General features: G+C 40.5%; 1 protein-coding gene across 1 annotated transcript; it reads right to left on the bottom strand.

Moving 5' to 3' along the window:
• Window positions 1–1,144: 1,144 nt before the first annotated feature.
• LOC140227848 (carbonic anhydrase-like) lies at window positions 1,145–10,196 on the bottom strand. Its single transcript, XM_072308240.1, has 7 exons — window positions 10,116–10,196; window positions 9,003–9,566; window positions 8,348–8,493; window positions 7,512–7,604; window positions 5,846–5,912; window positions 2,946–3,106; window positions 1,145–1,384 (listed from the first exon to the last, which is right to left on the bottom strand). Exons 1-7 carry the CDS (start codon window positions 10,180–10,182, stop codon window positions 1,145–1,147), a joined length of 1,338 nt encoding a protein of 445 aa, XP_072164341.1. The 5' UTR covers window positions 10,183–10,196.
• Window positions 10,197–20,015: the final 9,819 nt, after the last annotated feature.

The raw sequence follows: 20,015 nt of genomic DNA, 5'->3' as shown, positions 1-20,015 counted from the left end.
CGGCAATCTTAGATTGATCAAGGTTGTATAGTACTTGATGACGTCATAATTATAGTGTTTGACGTCATCTAATATGGCTATTAAGTGGCGTCTCGATACTCAACAGGCCGTTGCGGTTGCTGCACCACGGTGGGTCAGCAGCGTGACAAACGAAGCGCTGATCACAGTATCGTTGCAACGTGGATAGTTTGTGTGACGTAATTGCATTACCTTCCCACAATGCTTTGCAAACTCATATGAAAGACATTCTAGAATAAAAAACAATACGAACAAAATCAGACGAGAGGAAACAAAATAAGTCTAATTCGCTGTTATGAAAGATTCAATTTTTGGAATGGCTCTGATGAAGGCAGTTGCATTTCAGCACTGTCCATTCCGTTGGTATTTCCCGGAATATTACATCTATTCGGTTCTCTTTTCTTTTCTTTTTTTTTCCTGAAGTACCTGTCCACGTTGTGGCGTTCGCACATCTGAAAAACTAAAAAATGAATTCTCAGTCTATTTACAACATTTGTAATGTACAAGCCATGTCCAGGTCGGAGTCGAACGCTCGAAGCATGTTAAGCTGCGTGACGTAATGATGGCATTGACCAATAAAGGCACTTGGATTATTTGGAAAACAGTTTGTCTCCCTCTACGTCGATGCCATTACAGTGTGTCCGTAATAATTAAAAACATCTTTCTTTGCACATTTCCCCGTGAGCTGCTGTTCATGAACCCGCGTTTAAATGGGGAGTTTTCGTAAATCTTGACGAAAGTCTTCTGTACACATCAAATCTGCAACACGTTGAATCGTGTATGGATTTTCGCGTCACTTTTTTTTTTGTGGAATACTGGTAGCTGTGACCGAGTGGCTGACCTGTTTGAAGCCGTCAATAATGAAATCAGTACGGACATCAGAACCGCTGGGGAACATCAGCATACCGGATTATGGAAGAAGAATTGCCGGTTAGGATCTTAAGAGTCTGCTTAACAAAGAATAAAAAAATATGGATCCCGTTTCTGCCTCCACATGTTGGCATCTATCAAAACGTTCTCCGCATGTGTATCTACCCACCCCTGTGTTCCCAGCGCGATCAACAAAATGAGACTGATGCATGTTATCGTCGCTATTTCAACTGTTATGTTTTCACACCTTCCTCCGTTATAGTACGCGGCAGACGACAGCAACCACCGCAGACAGGAGCAGGGTAATTTTGGCGGGAAGCAAAGCACCGGCGGCGTTCTGGCTCCAGCCGACTTGCGGCCCGCTGGCAATGCTGCGGAGGACCTTGCGACCGAACAGGGGCTGGGTGGGGCGGAAGTTGTCTTCGATGAGGAGGGGCTCAAGCTGACCGTTAGGCTCCACCACCAGACCCTGGTACAGCTCTCGGAACATGTCCAACTAAGAGCGAAAAAAAAAAGAAAGAACGGGGATCAGAACTCAAGACTACGCTGCAGAATCTGATGGTTACATGTTTGGGCACTACAATGATGTACTAACCAGCGAATCGCCATAGACTTTTATTCAATCATGGAGCTACCTCCATGACACAGGGGATTCCCGTTCTGTAACGGTCCTCGGGATCGCCAGCTTTCTTCCGTTAAATCGAAATTTCGTTGTAGCAAAACAATACAGTATGTCAAGGTAAAAAGAAAATGATTTTAAGACATAGTGCATTGTTGTAACGATAGTTTCGTTATAGCCGTTTTCGTTGTTACGGGAGTGAAGTTTTTACCTTGTGCAGTAACAATATCAAGATCTTGCAAGAAAAAACAACAACAAGCAAACAAGTTAAGGGATATAAATAAGAGTACTAGGTGAAGGTAAGGTAGAATAGTAGTAGTAGTAGTAGTTAGTAGTAGAAGTAGTAGTAGTAGTAGTAGCAGTAGTAGTAGTAGAAAAGAGAAAATAACTAACAGTGCAATAGTAGAAGTTGTAGCAGGGATAGTTATTGAAGTTGTTGCGCCTACTGTTGTAGCTTTAAGGTTAAGGGTAGCAGTAGCATGAGTGAGATAATGGTAGTAAAAGTTGCAGTAGTAGAAAGAGAAAAAAAAAAGTGAAGAAGACACTATTAACCAGAACTATCATACACAAGGGAAACAGCTGGAGCATTAATGTTGGAGTAAAAGCTTTGGAGAAAACGTAAGAAGAGACTGAAGAAGACGGAGAATGAGAAGAAGAAGAAAGGGGGTAGAAAGAAAAAAGAGCTCGGACTATTAAAAAAAAATATGTCATGCTTTGTTGTCATTAACATTGTAATAATCTTCGTGCTTAAGTGCCTACACAGTTATTTTGATTTTGATTTTGATTTGATTGATTGGTTCCTGTATTATCATTGTACAGGCGCATACATGTACGTGTATACACATGATATTGTTATTGCCGTCTCATAACCATAGCCATTATAATAAAAAATAAAAATCTAACGTTGTCATGATTCTTTTGACCTTTCTGCCTCGTTTAACTTTTAAATAATGTGTCTTTTTGAGTAGTTGTTTTGCGTGGTTGTTACCGCCATGGTTACTGTTACTCCAAGTTTTCAATGTGAAAAGAAAAGAAGTTTCCCCGTTTTGAACACATGCGTTTGCATTATACTTATGTCTATTTGTGTGTGTGCCTGCGTGTGTGTGTGATTGTATGTGTGAGGGGAATGGATGTGCATGCGTGCGTATAGCATAATAATGCATGTACTTTCACCTACAAAATATACACTTACGTGATGTACTTTGATGTCGGTACAACTGAACAAAAACAATGCATCGGAAAAAAAAGAAAAAAAAGAGAAGAAGAAGAAGAGGTGGAGGAGGAGGAGGAAGAAGGAAAAAAAAAACAAGAAGAAAAATGAGAAAAAATGAGAAGAAGAAATAGGAGGAGGGGCGTTAGGAGGAGGCAACATTCGTGCAGACGACAGTTCAGGAATGATCACGTCATACACCGACTGTGTCACCGTCGGAAACCTTACCTGGCTGTGCGAAAGTCGGATGGGTTCGAGAAAAACTGTCCAGATGACACTTTCGTAGCACATGGGGACGGTGAGGGAGCCGTTGTACCGGAAGAAGTTGTTCAGGTCAGCGGGAAGCATATCTCGAAGAGGCAGGTGAGCTCTGTAGAGGATTTCAGCTCCTATTTATTTTTTTTTTCATAGAGATAGATAAAAAAAGTAAAGAATGATGAGTCTGAGAGTTGACGCTTACGGAATCTTGGCTCAAAAGAATGATTAGTTCGGTGAGCAATATGGTTATGAATCGACTGAAATTTCACCAACGCTAGTCGCCGGAGTGTCAAGGTAATGTCTTCCGATCTTCTTTAGATTGTCATGTGAAGGGCCGTGATTCATGAGCAGTGTTACTTTCATTGACAATGCAAGGCCGATTCAGTTAACTGGCCTAAGAGTTTAATTTCAGATGGTGATAATATGTGAAATGAAGACTTTCTCATAATTTTTCCAAAAGATTTAAACGAAGCGCTACGTCAAGAATCTGGAATATAATGACTTCGAGACAAAATGGCCAACAGACACACACAAACACAATTATACACAAAATGAAACAAATAAATTGATAACTACAGCAACATTGAGGAGTCATTGACAATATCTCAATTTTCATATGACATGAAAGCAATGAATAGGCCCTTGCGGTGATTTGGGATGAAGTTCAAATTATCAAGCGTAGACTACTGGAATACAAACAAAATATGTCTTTCATTCAACAAATCACAATCAAACTGGTGGGTGAAAGCAACTTGATGAGAAAAGAAAATGGTGAACAGATTTGCAAGCGAGTCGATCATGAAATATTCAGTAACAATGCATTAGCCTGTTGCCAAGCTAGGGAAGCGAATGTGCCTCGTTTAACTCATTAATTTTTTTGGCAGTTTTGCACCAGAAATCATTATTTTCATCTTTGGTGAAATGGCAACTGTGAATTTCTTTGCATATTTTATACAGAAGAGAGACAGACAGACAGAAAGAGACAGAGAGAGTAGCTAGAGCCCGTTAATCTCTAAACTCTGCACACAATCAGCAAGATCTTTTGTATTGCTATTTTGAGAAACTGAAACTGTCATCATTCAAAAAGCATTGCCAATTTGATGATCAGTTTGAAACTTAGCAATCGAAACGCTTTTGAAGATTCTGCATTAGAAAACACACTTATGATGATAATATTAAAAACAGGCTCAGAACGCGGAGAAATTGAACTCTACCATATAAAATACAACCAGTTAATTGTAAACAATGACAACTAAAGTATCAACACAAAGCTTTGAACAGCAGATACGTCGTTTCAGTTAAAGCCAATGCAAATGAACAACATCTCGGAATGAAATCCTTGCTAAATGTCTATATCATATACACTGCCCAGGCAACAATTAACAGCAATATCAAGTTCATGACACAATGACAACAAGGCAATTTGCATGAAATTGTCGAACTACAGCTTTGTTGGCTTGACAATCAAAATGAAACCACATGGAATGAATTGAAGGTGCTGAAGAGTGCTGTGAGTGCAAATGAGACAAATTCAAACGCAAGATTGTTTTGGCGGGTTCACTTTGATTGGCGGAGATGGCTTTGTGACCTTTGAACCCAGTGACGTACAATCAAACTCTGCTGTTCTGCGCAACAGGTCTTTTATGGAATATAACCGGTAAACACACAAAAAAATGATCACTGCACTCGTGATTTTAGGTCAACCGGCGGGGAAAAAATTGTACATCAAACATAAAATAGCTGAATAATGAGGGAGGGAAACACATTATCAATGTCGCTGAATTCAGAAATCAGCAATTGGAAGTTGACAAGAGAATGCGGTGAATGTTAAAAAAAGAAAGAAATTTAAATAAGCGAGGGGTTGTGAGGGTCTCCCTGGTGTAGGGAAAGCTTAAAGACAGGTCTGAAGGTATAACAAGAGTTGTTTTGTTACCATTTTTTTGATCGTATTTCCAATTCTTTTACCTGTCAAAACATTTCTTTTGTCAGCATGTTTGTTTGTTGTTGTTTTTTTTAAGTCAGTAGGCCTACAGATTGAAAGTAATGAATGATGCAGTTTGTTACATATGATATTCTTTTCAATCGCCGTCAGAACATTATAGTCCCTATATACTTCTCTTCGTAATGAGTATGAGGTGACATCGATGTATATCAATATTGTCGGTTCTTTCTACCTTAGGATAAATATGCACATCAGAAACATGAGGATGGTGTACAGTGCAAGTTTGCGGGAACTACTTACAGTATGATACAGAGTTGCTTAAAGCCATAATTAATATGCAAAGAGAGTTTGAATCACAATAATATGAGTAATTTTACAGAGCATATTCCTGCGTGAGAATACGAGTATGTTTGTGTGTTTATGCTTGTGTGTATGTGTGTGTGTGTGTGTGTGTGTGTGTGCATAATGTAGGCCTACGTGTATAAACGCTACGTTTTCTCTGGCTGAAAGGGAAAAAGGGGGATCCCTGAACAGGCCAGCGGGGGCTGTGTGTGAAGCAAAGAAGACATGCGCGATGAAATTCGGACTTGTGGCTGTAAACGAAAAAAAGAGTTGTACGTGAGGAGGAGGAAGTGGAGAAGGATGACGTCACATGCTGGGCGGGGCATATGAAGGTTGTCGGGTTTTTTTGATTGGGTGCTGGTGTCGCGGATGTCCCAAAGCAGGTGATGGGGAGGAGGAATCGCTGAAAAGAAGAAACAATCGTCGATATACTCACCCTTGAATCTAACATTTTCTGTCGTATCAAGCAGAGGATCAAAAGCTGGGTTATCATAATCTACAGCCTGTATGGGGTGGGAAGGGTTATACAGAGAGTAAAGAGAGAATATCGGTTAGAGAACCTCGGATCGTAAGGAATTCGACTCACCTTTAAATTTAACACTATCTGTCACATCGAGGAGAGGGTCAAAATGGGGATTGTCTATATCTGTGGCCTGTTCGGTGGTGGGAAGAAACAGGGATGAAAACCGGTTATACATACTATCATTTTTGACAGTTCGCAGGAACATTATACATCTTTTCATTTTTTTTTATAGTGATTTCAAAGAACGGTGCATGTAAAATGATATCTCAAGCATGCTTCCAGAGTGGTTTCACAGATTTAAACATCAGTATTGTGCATGACTTAGCACTCACTGACGTAAGAGCATAACCTGTTTGAACTAACAAACAAAAATAGTATCGTACAAAAAATGCGATCGCCAGTCTCATTGAGAGAAAGCTGTAATTTTTCAGATGGAATCGAAATACCTTTCACGTTATTGCAAGCAGAAGCGACACTTTAATCCTAATCGGCAGTGACATTGAAAGTAAAGAACCAGACTTGCAAGTTTCGCTATCGCTTTTTTATTTGATTTTCTCGGCAACATAGCAAAAATCCCTGCGCCATTAGGTTAAACGCTTTTAAATATGATCCGAAGACTAACTTCCTGCGCAGCTCTTGGCCGGACACTATGGCAACGCCAGATAACTAGTGTCTTCTTTGATAACGTAAAGCGTGCTGGTTTCACTGCGTAAACGCTCAAAGCGAGTCTCGCTGTATGAATTATATTTGTTCGTAAATTTTTGTTTTCTTTTTGATTATTTGCTTATCTGTTTGTTTGTTTTGTGGTTTAATCAACAAGATTATGTCAGTCATGCCAGGTTCTGCCAAACAAATATCTTTCAGCGGCGTGCTGGTCAGGCTGACAAGTTCCTCAACCCAGTGTGTGCCTTGAGTGCCAATTGCAGCAGAAAACCTGCATAGCGTTCTATGCACATTGTCCAAAAGTCCCTTCAATGAAAGGGTTAAAGGTGAATTCCATTGCAGTTGAAAGTTAGTCTGGAGAGAAGGAATACAATCTCTTTAGCAAGACTATGAATATCTGATTAAAATCGGATGAACAATAACGAAGTTTTGACATTTTGAAGTTTCGGCGATTTTTTTTTCTCTTTTTTTTTTTTTCGTTATTCAGGAAATAGTTCTTGAACAGTCAATATGAATATGCAAATACACGTAATAAAACGGTGATGTCATCCCCTCACAACTTGTCATATAGGTTATACCGAAAATTTTGAAATGTCTATAAAGTTTTTCATTCAAACGCAGTTACGTCCCAGTCTCAAATCCTGATATATCTCTATTGTTGATCAATATTATGAGCTTATTCAATGAGAGAAAAACTCATGATTTACACTTTGCTAACAGAAACATACATCATTTTTTTCGATGTTGTTGTTGTTATTGGTGTATATACCATCACTGGAGAATTGTGAGGTGGTAACATCATGAGTTCACTCATGTGCATATTCATATCAACAAATTTCACAATTTTATAACTTCATTGCCGAATCGTGATCGGACTTTGATCAAATATTAACTGTAACACTTAAAAGATTTTACTTTTTTCCTATCAGACTTGTTTATAAAAGTGCTGGAATTCCTCTTTAAAGTGATTCTTGATGGAGGGAGGGGGATGAAGGGGGGGGGGGGGGGGAGGCCATCTTTATTTGCCCGTCGCTGGGCGGATGGGAGGAGCGCCTCAAGGACTTACCTCGATGAAGAAACCGAGAACAGCAAGGCCTCCTGGCTGGGTCATGGCGTCCTTGATGGTCCTGTACTCGCTATTGTAGTGGACGAGATGGAGCTATGTGTGTAGCAGTGGAGGGAGTTGAAGACGGGAGGAAAGAAGAAGGTGGAGAATGGTGAGGTTGATGGCGTATGATACAAAACGTTGTCGGGTAATCAAGCTACATCTTTTCCAAACAAATATCGACTGTTTTGTAATGCTCTGTTCTATAAGTGACTTTTCGTTCCGGTTGTTTTCGCTTCTTCAACTGTTTTATTTGATTATCTATCTATCTATCTATCTATCTATCTATCTATCCATTTATCTATCTATCTATCTATCCATTTATCTATCTATCTATCTATTCTTTCCATTCCTTATCTATTTATTTATTTATCTATCTATCTAGCTGGCTATATGTTTATAGATCAATTTGTTTATTTATTATTTTATTCTTGTTTGCCCAAAGCGATTGTGCCTTCGATTGTATTATACACGTGAGAGAGGATTAGGAGCAAAAGTTCCAAAACCACCACTACCATAATTTTTCGAAAAATCTCATCATATTTATGTGTACACACACTCAAAGTCCAAGATGATATGATTCGGATATCATGCGATTTGCTGATATGATTCAGTTTTGAATTGACAGCGGATTTCCTAAAAGGTTTGTTTTGACGACGCGCGTCGTCGTTTGTCGCATCGCTGTCGTGTCTCACTCGGATCGCAGTCGGTTATTTTTTTATTATTATTATTATCTTTTTTTTTCTTTCTTTCTTTTTTGTATACCGCATCATCCGCCGATCGGAGTATTGCCTTACCTCGGCTGCGTAGGCGCGACCGTTGATGGTGTGTTCGGATCCCCTGTCGTGTGTTGTGCCCCAGTGGAAGTGAAGCTGTGCTGGTTTGTAGGCAGTTGGAAGGCTGCCTCCCTTCAGAACGTAGTAATCCTCCAGTCCAACTTTGACTGCATGAAAGAGGTGAGAGAAAAAAGAGCAAGGATTGTTTTCAAGCCATGTTGTTGAAGAAACAAACTAACAAAATCATCTCTCTCTCTCTCATTCTTGTAGGGGAAAGGTTGGAATAAGTGAGATATTTTTGCTATAAGCACACTAGTCATCGACAGATGATGTAAAGCCGATATGACTATAATTATATGCAATTTTTAGTTCCAGGCAAAGAAGAAGACGACAAAAATGGATGTATGACAGATTATCAATTAATCAGAGTAAATGAACACCTCCACAGTAAGAAGTTGCCTGCTAGAAATTGAGTGTAGGCCTACACTTCACTACATTGAATAGTTTGTCAAAATGTGAAAGTGCCTTCTTTAAATAAAACCTGATACTATCGATAAGATTGACTAATGTTGCGTGATCATTATTTATGTGCAAAAGAGTTTTCAGCTGAACACTTCGTTAGGATGAATCGTTTGAGCAATTCAATTATCATCCCGATTGTGTCAATAATACTTACGGGTGTGTCCGTCATTCGAAACCGTGACTGGTCTGGTTGGGCCGTATCTGTAGTTCTGAGGAGTGCGGGGCACGTTGGGGATGTGGTTGTCGCTGGGAAGCATGACGTCAGTGGGCCCCTGCATACCGAATACCGTTGGGCGCGGTCGCGGTGATCCACCGCCGTACGGCATCCGCAGATTCCCGAATGGGTTGCTCCACCGCTGCCCGTTGTTGCCCATCCCTTGGTTCCACCAGCCGTTTCGCCCACCGTTGCCCCATCCGCTGTTACCCCACTGGGAGCCGCCGTTGCCCCACCCATTGTTCCAGCCGCCTTGACCACCGCCTTGGCCGCCCCCTTGACCACCCCCTTGGCCACCGCCTGGACCAACGCCTTGACCCCCTCCTTGACCCCCTCCTTGACCGCCTCCTTGACCGGGGTAGACTGGACTTTGGAAGCCGTAGAGCCCCTCGAATACAAATTGCCCCAAGTCGGTTTCCACCACTTGACTTGGTATGAAGTTAATCGGTGACTGACTTTTGCCTCCACACTGCGACCCGTTGATCGCATGCCAATGATGGGGTCCTGTCAGAAAGAACAAAAAGTTGATAGGGTGTGATATTCAAAGTGCAATGTACAAGGTGTAGTGGGAAATGATACTGTAGGAGTTCCATGCAATTACTCACACGGGGTACAATCAGATGCAATTTCACCCCAAGTTTAAATACATCGAGATCCGCAAACACCAACATTACATTTCAGGAATATAGTTCGTTCGCGTCACCTCCTGCTCTTTGAAATGTCGCAGAGTTGTATCGCCATTTCATATGCAAAGGTATCAAGGTTACTTTCCTTTCCTTTCCTTTGATTTTTATCAAGAGAATCAGTATATGCAAAACGCAAATCGGCATTCAAAATTCCGGCGACACGACGAGATATTACATTTTGCTAATCTTTTCGGCAACAATTAAAAGTGGAAGGGTGTGATTCTTTTATAATGGAATTATGTTGGACATGAAATGAATCAAATGAAATGAAATAGGATTTAATTAACTTCATGGCAGATTTGAAGATTCTTATATTCTGTCACGGAATTATTATGGGTCGAAAATTTGACGAGGGGTGTGAACTTACCAAGGGGTCCGTGGTAGTCCCACTTTGCACCTGTGATGATGAAGAAGAAGAAAGAGAAAAATGGCATAAAGGATTAATGAGATTTATTTCATCAGCAGTCAACGAAGAATGCAAGAGTTGTGCACAAGAAAGGATGTGTGTATGTTTTGGTGTCCTTTTTCTATGCCACTGGCATTGCCAGGAAGTTAATGACAGCCCAAGACAAATAATACCAATATCGCACTGTGAGCGCGAGTGTGTGTATAGAACAGAGCGTTTGTGGGTCAGTTCATATAATAGTGATCTACATAACTATATTGGGTGACATGAACACGAATTGAATGTTTTCGTGTTAACGGCATGTTCTACATACTGACAAATCAGAGACTTCCTTTCATGTCCTTGCCTTTTAGAACAAAACAAAACAAAACGAAACACCCCAGGTGCTAATTGTTTTATAATCTAATCGAAACTAAAGATCAGCTCGCCAATATAACAGTTAACTGCGAGAAGCCCTCTGCCGCTCTCTATTTGACATCCATCACTGACTCGAAACGCAAGTTTGGTAGGCCTTTTACAGGAAACTTGCACTATTCAAAGCGGGGTGTTTACGCCTGTGGAAAATGGGAGGGGAGGTGTCAGAGACCCCCTTGCATGTGACTCATAGAAGAAGACGCGTGAAGAGCGCCGCCAGTGTTGATGGGTGTCAGCCCTAGGAGCATGCGAAGGACACGTGACAAGAAGCGATCTGGTCTTTTATTAGCAATGGGCGGTGCTTCCTACACATCCCCCTTTGCCGCTTTTCTTTTTTTCTTCTTTTCTTCTCATTTTTTTTTTTTCTTTCTGAGCGCTCGACCTCAAACGGACACCTGTCTGTAGGCGAAGGTATAACTTTCCCCTCTTTGAAATTTCATCACTCCTCCCTCCTCGTGCGAGGGCGCCCTCGCTCCTTCTCATCAGTTGCCGTGTTCTCATCTACTAAGCTCTATAATATGCTGACATGATTATCCAAAGGATGGTCTATTTGTGATTCCGCATTCACTTTCGAGTTGTCCGCATCAACTCGGGGATTATAACTTCTAGGATTTTAATGCCAAAGGACTGGTCACGCCAAAGTACCTAGGTCAATATAAATACCGGCAAAGTGCATGATTAAATCCAGGTTTTATATTCATCCCCACGAATGATTTACCAGTAATGGAATCTGAAGAAATCGTCGAATTACCAATGAGTGTGCAGGGTTGTTGTCGGGTGTTTTTTTTTTTTTTTTTTTTTTTTTTTTTTTTTTGAGGAATAGTAAAAAAACGCAAACTTTTCTCCAGTATGTGTTTAAACGTGCGCACCCAAGGCCTTTTTCGTCATTCCATTTGTCAGAAGACAGGAATTTTAAAGTCAAATCGCCCATCAAAAAGTTGTTTAACAAAACTCGCCGTTTGATCATATTGATCGAATCAAGCAGATGTCTGCGTGTCCTTCATAATCACCATTATAGGCACTATCAGGCAACTAATTTTCTTTAGTGTGTGTGTGTAAGGAGACCCATAAATACAGAGAGAGGAGGGGGGGGGGAGGGGAAGGGCTTAAGGAGGTATAGGGGTCCCTCCCTGTTTTCAGTATTCATACTTACTTTACTTAATAACGTATACCTTGACTGTGAGATTACAGTAAGCTGCAATTACTGAAACACGGATAATCAAGCAAAGTCGCATCTCATAACTCGTTCCAACCGACAAATCCTGTTAATTCAATTCCTTTTTCAACGGGGAACAATACTGCCCATCCGAAATTTTGACCTAAACAACCCCCCCCCCCCAAAAAAAGGCGTTGACTTCGTGTTTTCACATTTGTTTTCTTTATTAGCGTAGCGTTGATCTCGTTCAAACGACAAAAAAGGGACTTAGGGTCGGTTTAGGCAAACTGCAGTGTGAAATTTACAGTGACGTCGACCGGATGTGACGTGCTTGCGCTGAGCGTTTAATACTTTCAGAAATCTGTGAGTCATCGCCCTATCTGTCTCAAGAGACATCCGTGCCTCTTCCCCCTTCTTTACCTAAATTCCATTTTCTCCCGTAACTTTTTCCCCCTTCTCCGTCCTCATATCCCTTTGGCAGGTGAAGTATTTCTCTGAGTGCCTGGACAAACTTTAAAGTTACCCTTGAGTAAGAATTCCCCATTTTTTTCCTCTTTCGAATAGACTTAGAATTAGCATCTGACTGAAGAACTTGAGGAATTCAGGATAATTGGCCTTTAATTTTTTTTTCTCTCTCTTCTAAAATGGCGCTAATGTCTTATACTGTTAAATGCCTAATCATTATTCGACAATAATAAATTAGTTTTCTTATCAACCTGCATATTATTCACGCTGTCTTCAAAGTAGGAAATGAACATGGTGCTAATTTCATTTCCGATGTTCGAAATAGAGTGTAGATTTCGGGTTTGTTTGTTTGTTTGTTTTTTCGTCTTGTAATGAATCTGTTGAAAGCATACAATACCTTTAAAGGACACAATCTGCGGAAGAGAATATGTTACTCACTCGGATGACAGATGCGCACAAAACGCTTCTTATTGTCTTTCCCTGCCTATAGATGTTGCGTCATCCGACGATCAGACGAGAAAACAAAGTATTGGAATCAGCTGTGGGCGATCAGCTTGTATTATGGGTATCTGTTAACGCTGATGCGCAAGCCATTCTCTAAGGATCTTCTGGGTTGTTTGTTTTTTGTGACACCATATCGCAGTTGACAGAAGGAAGACCCTCTTTTCATTGGAATAATCACTGACAGACCCGTTCAAGAAGCGCTCGTTGGCCAAAATGATGTGCAAGATTTCATAGGATTCATCAAACTCGAATTGCTATTTGCTGAAAATGAATCGGATTAGCTGTGGTCAGACACTACTTTCTTTCATCCAACTCAATTGATCACTTTTATAACTTGCTTTTGTTTCTGTTGTTTGTGTTTTTCCCTAAAGTCGTCACTCTCGTTTAGGCTGTGGTCAGATTTGTTGTGGTCGATCCCTTTTCCTACCCTGCTGCCAGCGCACGCAAAAATAGCATCTTCTGACTTCCGTCCCAGTCTACACCGCCTTCCCCTGGGGATATCTTGAGATCTCTTCCCCCCCCCCCCCAAAAAAAGTACATGTACTGCCTCAGTTTTGTCGAATGAGGGCGGGCATGTAGTGCCTGAAACAAAACAAAACAAATACAAAAACAAAACAAAACAAAACAAAACAAAAACAGGGAGAGAAAGAGAGCCCCCCCCCCTCTCTAATATTTACAATTTCTCCAGAAGCTTCCGAAATAGCAATGTTTTCCCTGTTTCTCCCGGACACTATAGGCATCACCAGTGGATTTCGTCATCTCTTCTTTTGTTTTTATTGCTTCCCTAAACTTTTCGCTCCTGAACGTGCCTGCCACATTGAGAAACAGAGCGTAGAGCGGCACAGTTCTCCATCACATCCATCTCAGTCATGTCAGTGACAGAGCAGTCGCTCAAGAGTGCGAGCAAATTTTTCAGTATTTATGTCACCCAAGTCCAACCCTTCCGCGAGAGGCATATAAATCGGATATACATCAGATGTTTCCAGCTGCAATAATCACCTTACCTCTTTTCACTCTTCCTCTTTCCCCTCCCTCTTATCTGTTTTATACTCCACTCATCCCCCTCCCCTTTAACATTCCCTAGACCATGTGGTAAACGAAAACTTGAGGCAGTCCTTGCAGACAAAAAGCTATCATGATGCGTCATACAGACGATAATTTGCGCGCCAGGGTACTTTGTCGGCGTCAGGGGCAGGCGCTTCTTAAATTTCCACTAATGCTTTGACACGTTCGTTTTCTTTTTCCACCATCTTCGGCCGTCGATAGATGAGACTAGAAAGCAACTTTAGTTTCTAGCCAGAAAGTTACTAGTTTGTCCTTCTTTCGACTACCAGATTTGGGGGGGGGGGCATTTCTGGAGGGGAATGTTTGACTCATATAGTTCGGCTACAGCACTTCTGTCGCGCACAAAACCAAAGAGGTTCGGAAAAGGAGAAAAGAAGTTTTCGTACCGCGTCAGTCATCGGCATTGGTGATCTCACAAGGGGCGTGCCCAAGACACTGGCTTATGTAGCAGACGACATGCTCACTGTCTCACCATACTAGACAAATGGCGCGTCTTTTCAATTCTTTGTACTCCAAGACACACCAAAAATCACTTTACAGACTCTGGGGTTTCTTAAATTAAGATCTGCATGTCTCAGCCTTGTTTATACTCTTCACCTGACGATCAAAACATTACGTTATGAGATGTGATTGACCACAGAAATATTATGATATATATATCATGTCTGTCGTTTTTATTTCAAGCCAGCTAAAACTCAACAGAATCTGTAGAGAAACGGTTTTTAATGTTTCATTCACGAGTGTTTTGTAATATTTGACGAATTCGGACGCTTGTTCTTTCGTTATGCCAAACAATTTGAAAATTTGACGTTTTCCTGGATAATACAATGAAAGGATTAGGGCTAATCAAATTGCTAATCAGAAACAATTGTTGGACGTATATTCCGCAGCTGTCGAAAAGAGATCACGTTGACTTTTTTTTTTTCTCTTCCGCGACCTACTTGTTTGATGTAATTCAGGTCAGACAAACAGAATTCATAAAATGTTTTAACATGTTTAAGGCGGTTAATTGTCAGGAAAAGCGACCAAATCTGCGAAATGCTGCCTGGAACATATTCGACTTTGCCCAACTAAGCTTATCGTGCTCTATTTTTAACTTTAGTTTTAATTTTATTGGCAAACCCACCGTAGTTTTACAAGAGTTTATTCTTATCAATTCAACTTTGCTTAAGAAGGAAAAGAAAAAGAACAACATCATTGCTTGAGATTGACAGGATGATGAATTCAATAGCCATGTCTACACCTATCCAAAAACTTGTAGTTATACTAACTACGAGCGCAAAAATGCGTTCCCCTAACCACGACAAAACTTCGATGCCGTTCACACCTACATACAGTTAGCAAAACCTCGAGGTAAAGATAACTACGATAGAAAATAAAGGGCGCCTAGTTTGCCCATAGAGTTGCGCACTATTGTGGAAAAAACTGAGCGTTGTGGTAAACAAAACTCCGTTCACATCTGTCATAGTTTAAGCGCGCTGTCACAGCGCGCTTAAACTACGCGCTTAAACCACGACAACACCCTAAGAAATCTTGTGGTGTTGTCGTGGTGTCTTCGCCTTAAGGTTTTGTCGTGGTTTTCAAAACTACATGCGTCTACATCTACGCTAACTTGGAGTTTAGTGCCTCGTGGTTTACAAAACCTCGAGGTTTTGAAAACCTTAAGGTAAAGGGACCTAGGTGTGAACCTCACTAATGCAAGAAAAAAAAGAGGGATAAAAAAATTGTACACAGGCGCACGTGTGAGCGCGCGCGCGCGCACACACGCAACGCACACACACACACAAACGCACACTCACTCACACGAGCACGCAGATGTAGGAATCAGAACGAAGAGAAGGCCCCGGGTCATAACAATAGCAGGGTGGGGTGAGGGAATATGAGAATCATGAGTCAGCCTGTAACAGTATCCAACACAAGATCTAAAGGTACTATTTATATATCAAAACGATTTCGATCTTATCTCTCCCCTTCCGAGAGTGCTTTCTCTCCCCCCCTTATATCTATATATCTATCTCTCTCTCTATCTCTCTCTGCCTTTCCTATTGTTTAAGGGGGATTTCTGCAAGTATTACTTAAATAAAGACCTCCACGAAATTTGACAATCTTAACCTTCTATTGTCTATACACAAATAGCATAATAGATGTTATCTGGGCGATTCATTCTGATATAAGTTTACTCCCATTGTTTGTCTAAGTTTGGAAGTTGTAGTCAAATTAACGAGAATTGTACTTTAATTATATCGGTGATGACGAGAACGTGACGCTGCACTCGCCCCTACGAGAAAACTTCCGTCCACTCAGCAGTGTCACTTGGTGTGAATCTGGGTCTGAGGCTTTGTCATTATTCACCTCTCAAATCCTCGGAAATCTCATGTCTTATACAATTTCCTATTCCAAATTATGTCAACTCCTGTGAATGAGAGAATCGTCGGACTCACAAATCTTTAAGTGAAGTTACGCAAGATTGACGAGGTGTTCATTCTTAAGTCGCTCACGGCAGAATTGGCAGTATACGGTATCACTTAGCAACGAACAATAGCATGATGACAAATCAGTTTTTCTTGTATTATTTCTTTGTACCGGAATATCGGTGTTTAAGAAAATAGACTTTGCAAGCTCAAGCGCTGATAATGATTGCTAGGGCAGCTCAGCATACATAATTGTCCTCCTACTCATCTTAAAACCCGAAACAGCTCCAGACCGCAGTTCAATGTCAGCCCAGATGATGGTGCTAAAATTATCTTACTTTGACCTTTGGGGACTTGTAAAGAGGAGAGTGCTAATTTAATATGGGGAGCTGCCTTTTAACACCGACAAACAGGCTAGTCAAATTTAGGAAATCATGGTGAAAGCTGCCTGAACTTGAAGTCCCTTTTGGCCGAATTCTGATATCCTTAAGTTTCTTCTGAACAATTCTTTCAAACGACATTAGTCCGTAAAAGTCAAAATTGATAATGAATCAACGTTCCATATCAGTCAAACTTACAAAGCAGGAGAAAAATTAGAAACTGCATATACTGATCTAGGGAGATAGTTTTCCCTTTCAGAAAAGAAAGAAAGAAAGAAAGAAAGAAACGGGCAGATTTTATTCGCAGATTACAAAACGTAACATCACATGCTTGACTATTTTTATATATCCGTGATGCATTTTCACAGTAACATTTCCAGCATTAGGCCTCTCTCGTGACATTTTGCTTTCCTTTGTATAAACCGACCTCCCCGATGAATCGCCCAAGCCGTAACTTCATAATATATTAGGAATTTTATAAATGGTTTGTCTCTAGCTACGTTTACAATAAAACCTTAAGACAACATATTCCATATATTAGAAAGAAGAAACCGATAACTATAAAAATTGTAATCATAATAATTTTAAATTGATTCGCACAGCACTCATTCGTTGCACAATCCTATTGCCGGATCAGCTATCCCGGTTAATATTGATAGCACGATTAAAGCAGCATTCCTTTTGTGTGCGTGTGTGTGTGTTTTTAATCGGGCTGTGCAAAAATTCCGTGTATGTAGAAACCATGTTGGCTGTCAAAGCCGTTAGTTCCTATACAACGAATATTGTCGTCTGTAAGTAATCAGGTTCAAGACTGACAAGTAATAATTAGGGGAGGTCAAACATATGACTATGACGGTGCCCCCTCGAAGGCTTTCCGTTTGTAATTAACTCCTTAGCTACCTAGCTGCTCCATTTCTCCAAAGTTCATGACGCATAATCTATCTATATATTTCTCCAGATGACTGTGCGAGTTTGTGGGCCTTACGAAACGTGCACCATGTCATATCATGAAGATTCAAACAAATATACACACTTGTAGAAGCTCCGATTGAATGAAGAAAAACAAAATGCCTAAGAGTATTGAACCACAACTCGTATAGTAAGCAAAAGGAATATTCTGGAAATGTTGCCTCAATATGGAAAAACAAAAAAGGTAAAGAAACATTAAAGAAGAGTGCGAAATCAGAACAATAATAATGACATAATGTTTTATAATACCATTTAACTTATATATCATCTCCCGTTACATTCACTCCAATTGTAAGAAATATACAGTATATATCACATACACACACACACACACACACACACACACACACACACATATATATATATATATATATCTTTTTTCTTAGCATCATAAGAATAGAGTATGAACTTTTTGAACCTCTTAGTCATGTAACAGCGGTAATATCACATTGGACCGTCATTTTTTTTTTTTCGAGAAAGAATTAGTCCTGGCGATTTCAAACGATCTGGGCACAGGTCGGGTTTCCCCCTTTTTATCCTGATGCTTGGCCGGATATACCGCATTTACAGAGGATGCTAGTCTAGGTGCACAGAGGCACCATAAGTGCAAATCCGTAAATGTATAGCTGGAGAAAGATGACACAGAGGTCTTGCATTCCCAAACTTTTCCCCTTTCGTATTTAATAACATCGGAGCAAGGGATGGGCAGAATAACTCGGAGCAAAGAATCAAAAAGCAACAACCATAAGGTTTTCACAAAATGGATTCAGAGAATTCAAAATGATACGAATTTAATCAGCTTTACTAGAGAGCTGAATTCCAAAATCAATCATTTAAGTGCATATTATAAACATGTAACAACTAACAGCATACATATGATAAATATCTTTGAAATGTGTTACAATCGCCATACTGGCAAAATAATTCTGGTTTACTGTGCAACTGAAAAAAGAAATGCAAAATTCAGCTCAACATAGAAAGATACAGCATGAAGCATTGAAAAAGTTTACATGACGAAGTATTGCAAAATTCAATACAAGCACATATTCTTGACATGACGAATTATAGGTGTAGCCGTGATGTATTCCTCCTTAAGGTACTTACCCAAAGATTCTGTGAAGAACAGCGTGGCTGTTGCCAGACTTAGCAGAATAAACGTCTTCATGTTGCTCAGTTGCGTGTGTGTGCGACCAGCGCCGGTTACAAGTTCAAAAATATATATAAAAGCTATTATCAAAGTAGATACAAACAGTCCAGATGACTATTGATTGCAAATCGATACAACTTATATCGTAGCCTCGTTAGAATGAACCAGCATTCCAGGCCTTTCAGTTCTCTCTCTTGAGACTTCCAGCGGGGTGGAGACGGCGAAATTCGACTCGAATCTTCGCCCCTGCCGGTGAGAGAATACTAGGATGAGGTAAGTATCGAAACTCGTTCAGCTGTCCAATTCTGCTGATTCTTTCCTTCACATGCGCTGCATTTAAGAGAAAAATCAGAGCAGAGATGGTATTCCTCCGTGACTTGAAGCACGCGACTGCTGCTGACAAAGAAACTGTCCCACGGTATTAAACTTAAAGATCACTTAACGTGGTTTCACAGCCAGGGGTCGCGAACGAGTTTGGACCCTCAACGAAAAACTTAACACTTTAGCGGTTGCAATGGAGGACTCTATGGCTGTGCGGGGTATTTATGGCGCACGCAGCTAGCATGCGAATGAACAGTGATTAGTCCCGCCCACGTTATGTCCCGACGTCGGCGCTGATTGGTGGAAAGCTTGGACTCACCTCTCATTATTATGCAAAAACTTCCGAGTGACAGGGGGGAATACAGCACGAGCGATTTTTTTTTTCCTTTCGCGAGCGTGACGTAGTGTTCATGCGTTGAACGCCAAGTTGTATTTTTAGCTGTAACATGGCATCGTGGAGCGGAAAAGGAAAAAAATTAAAAAGAATACTCAGTCTATATTTAGAGAAAAGGGGGAGATAGAAAGAGAGACAGGGCTCCCTGAGTTAATAAGCTGAATCCCCTCGAGAACTTTTTTTTCCTTTCGACTTCTTTCTCCACAACAAACGAAGTCGCATGGGGTCTGTCTCACATGAGATGTTCACAGCATGTGAGTATGCGTAGTTTCGACAAACAGACGATGACACAGAAAAAAGAACATTTTCTTCTCCCGCTGACCTCAATTTGGCCCATCGAAATTTGGACTCTTTGTCAAACAAAAGATTCCTCTACTTTCAAGAAATGAAAGGGTATCTTAAATGTACTTGTTTATATTTCAAACAATTCGATTAATTCCGTTCTACTTCATCCATAATGTGTGGATGATGAAAAATCAGCAAGCAAAGTTTGATAAGTCAGTTGGTACATGACTATCCCAATGAATACAACATAATATCTATATTCACTCAGAATTTTTCAGGTTATCATAATGCACTACGACGTACCCCCCCCCCCTTTTTTATTTTTTTTTTACAGAGTGACACATGACAAA

This window comes from Diadema setosum, chromosome 4 (assembly GCF_964275005.1).
Source record: "Diadema setosum chromosome 4, eeDiaSeto1, whole genome shotgun sequence".
In the NCBI taxonomy this organism is placed as follows: Eukaryota; Metazoa; Echinodermata; class Echinoidea; order Diadematoida; family Diadematidae; genus Diadema; species Diadema setosum.
This window is presented reverse-complemented; position numbering and strand designations above follow the sequence as displayed.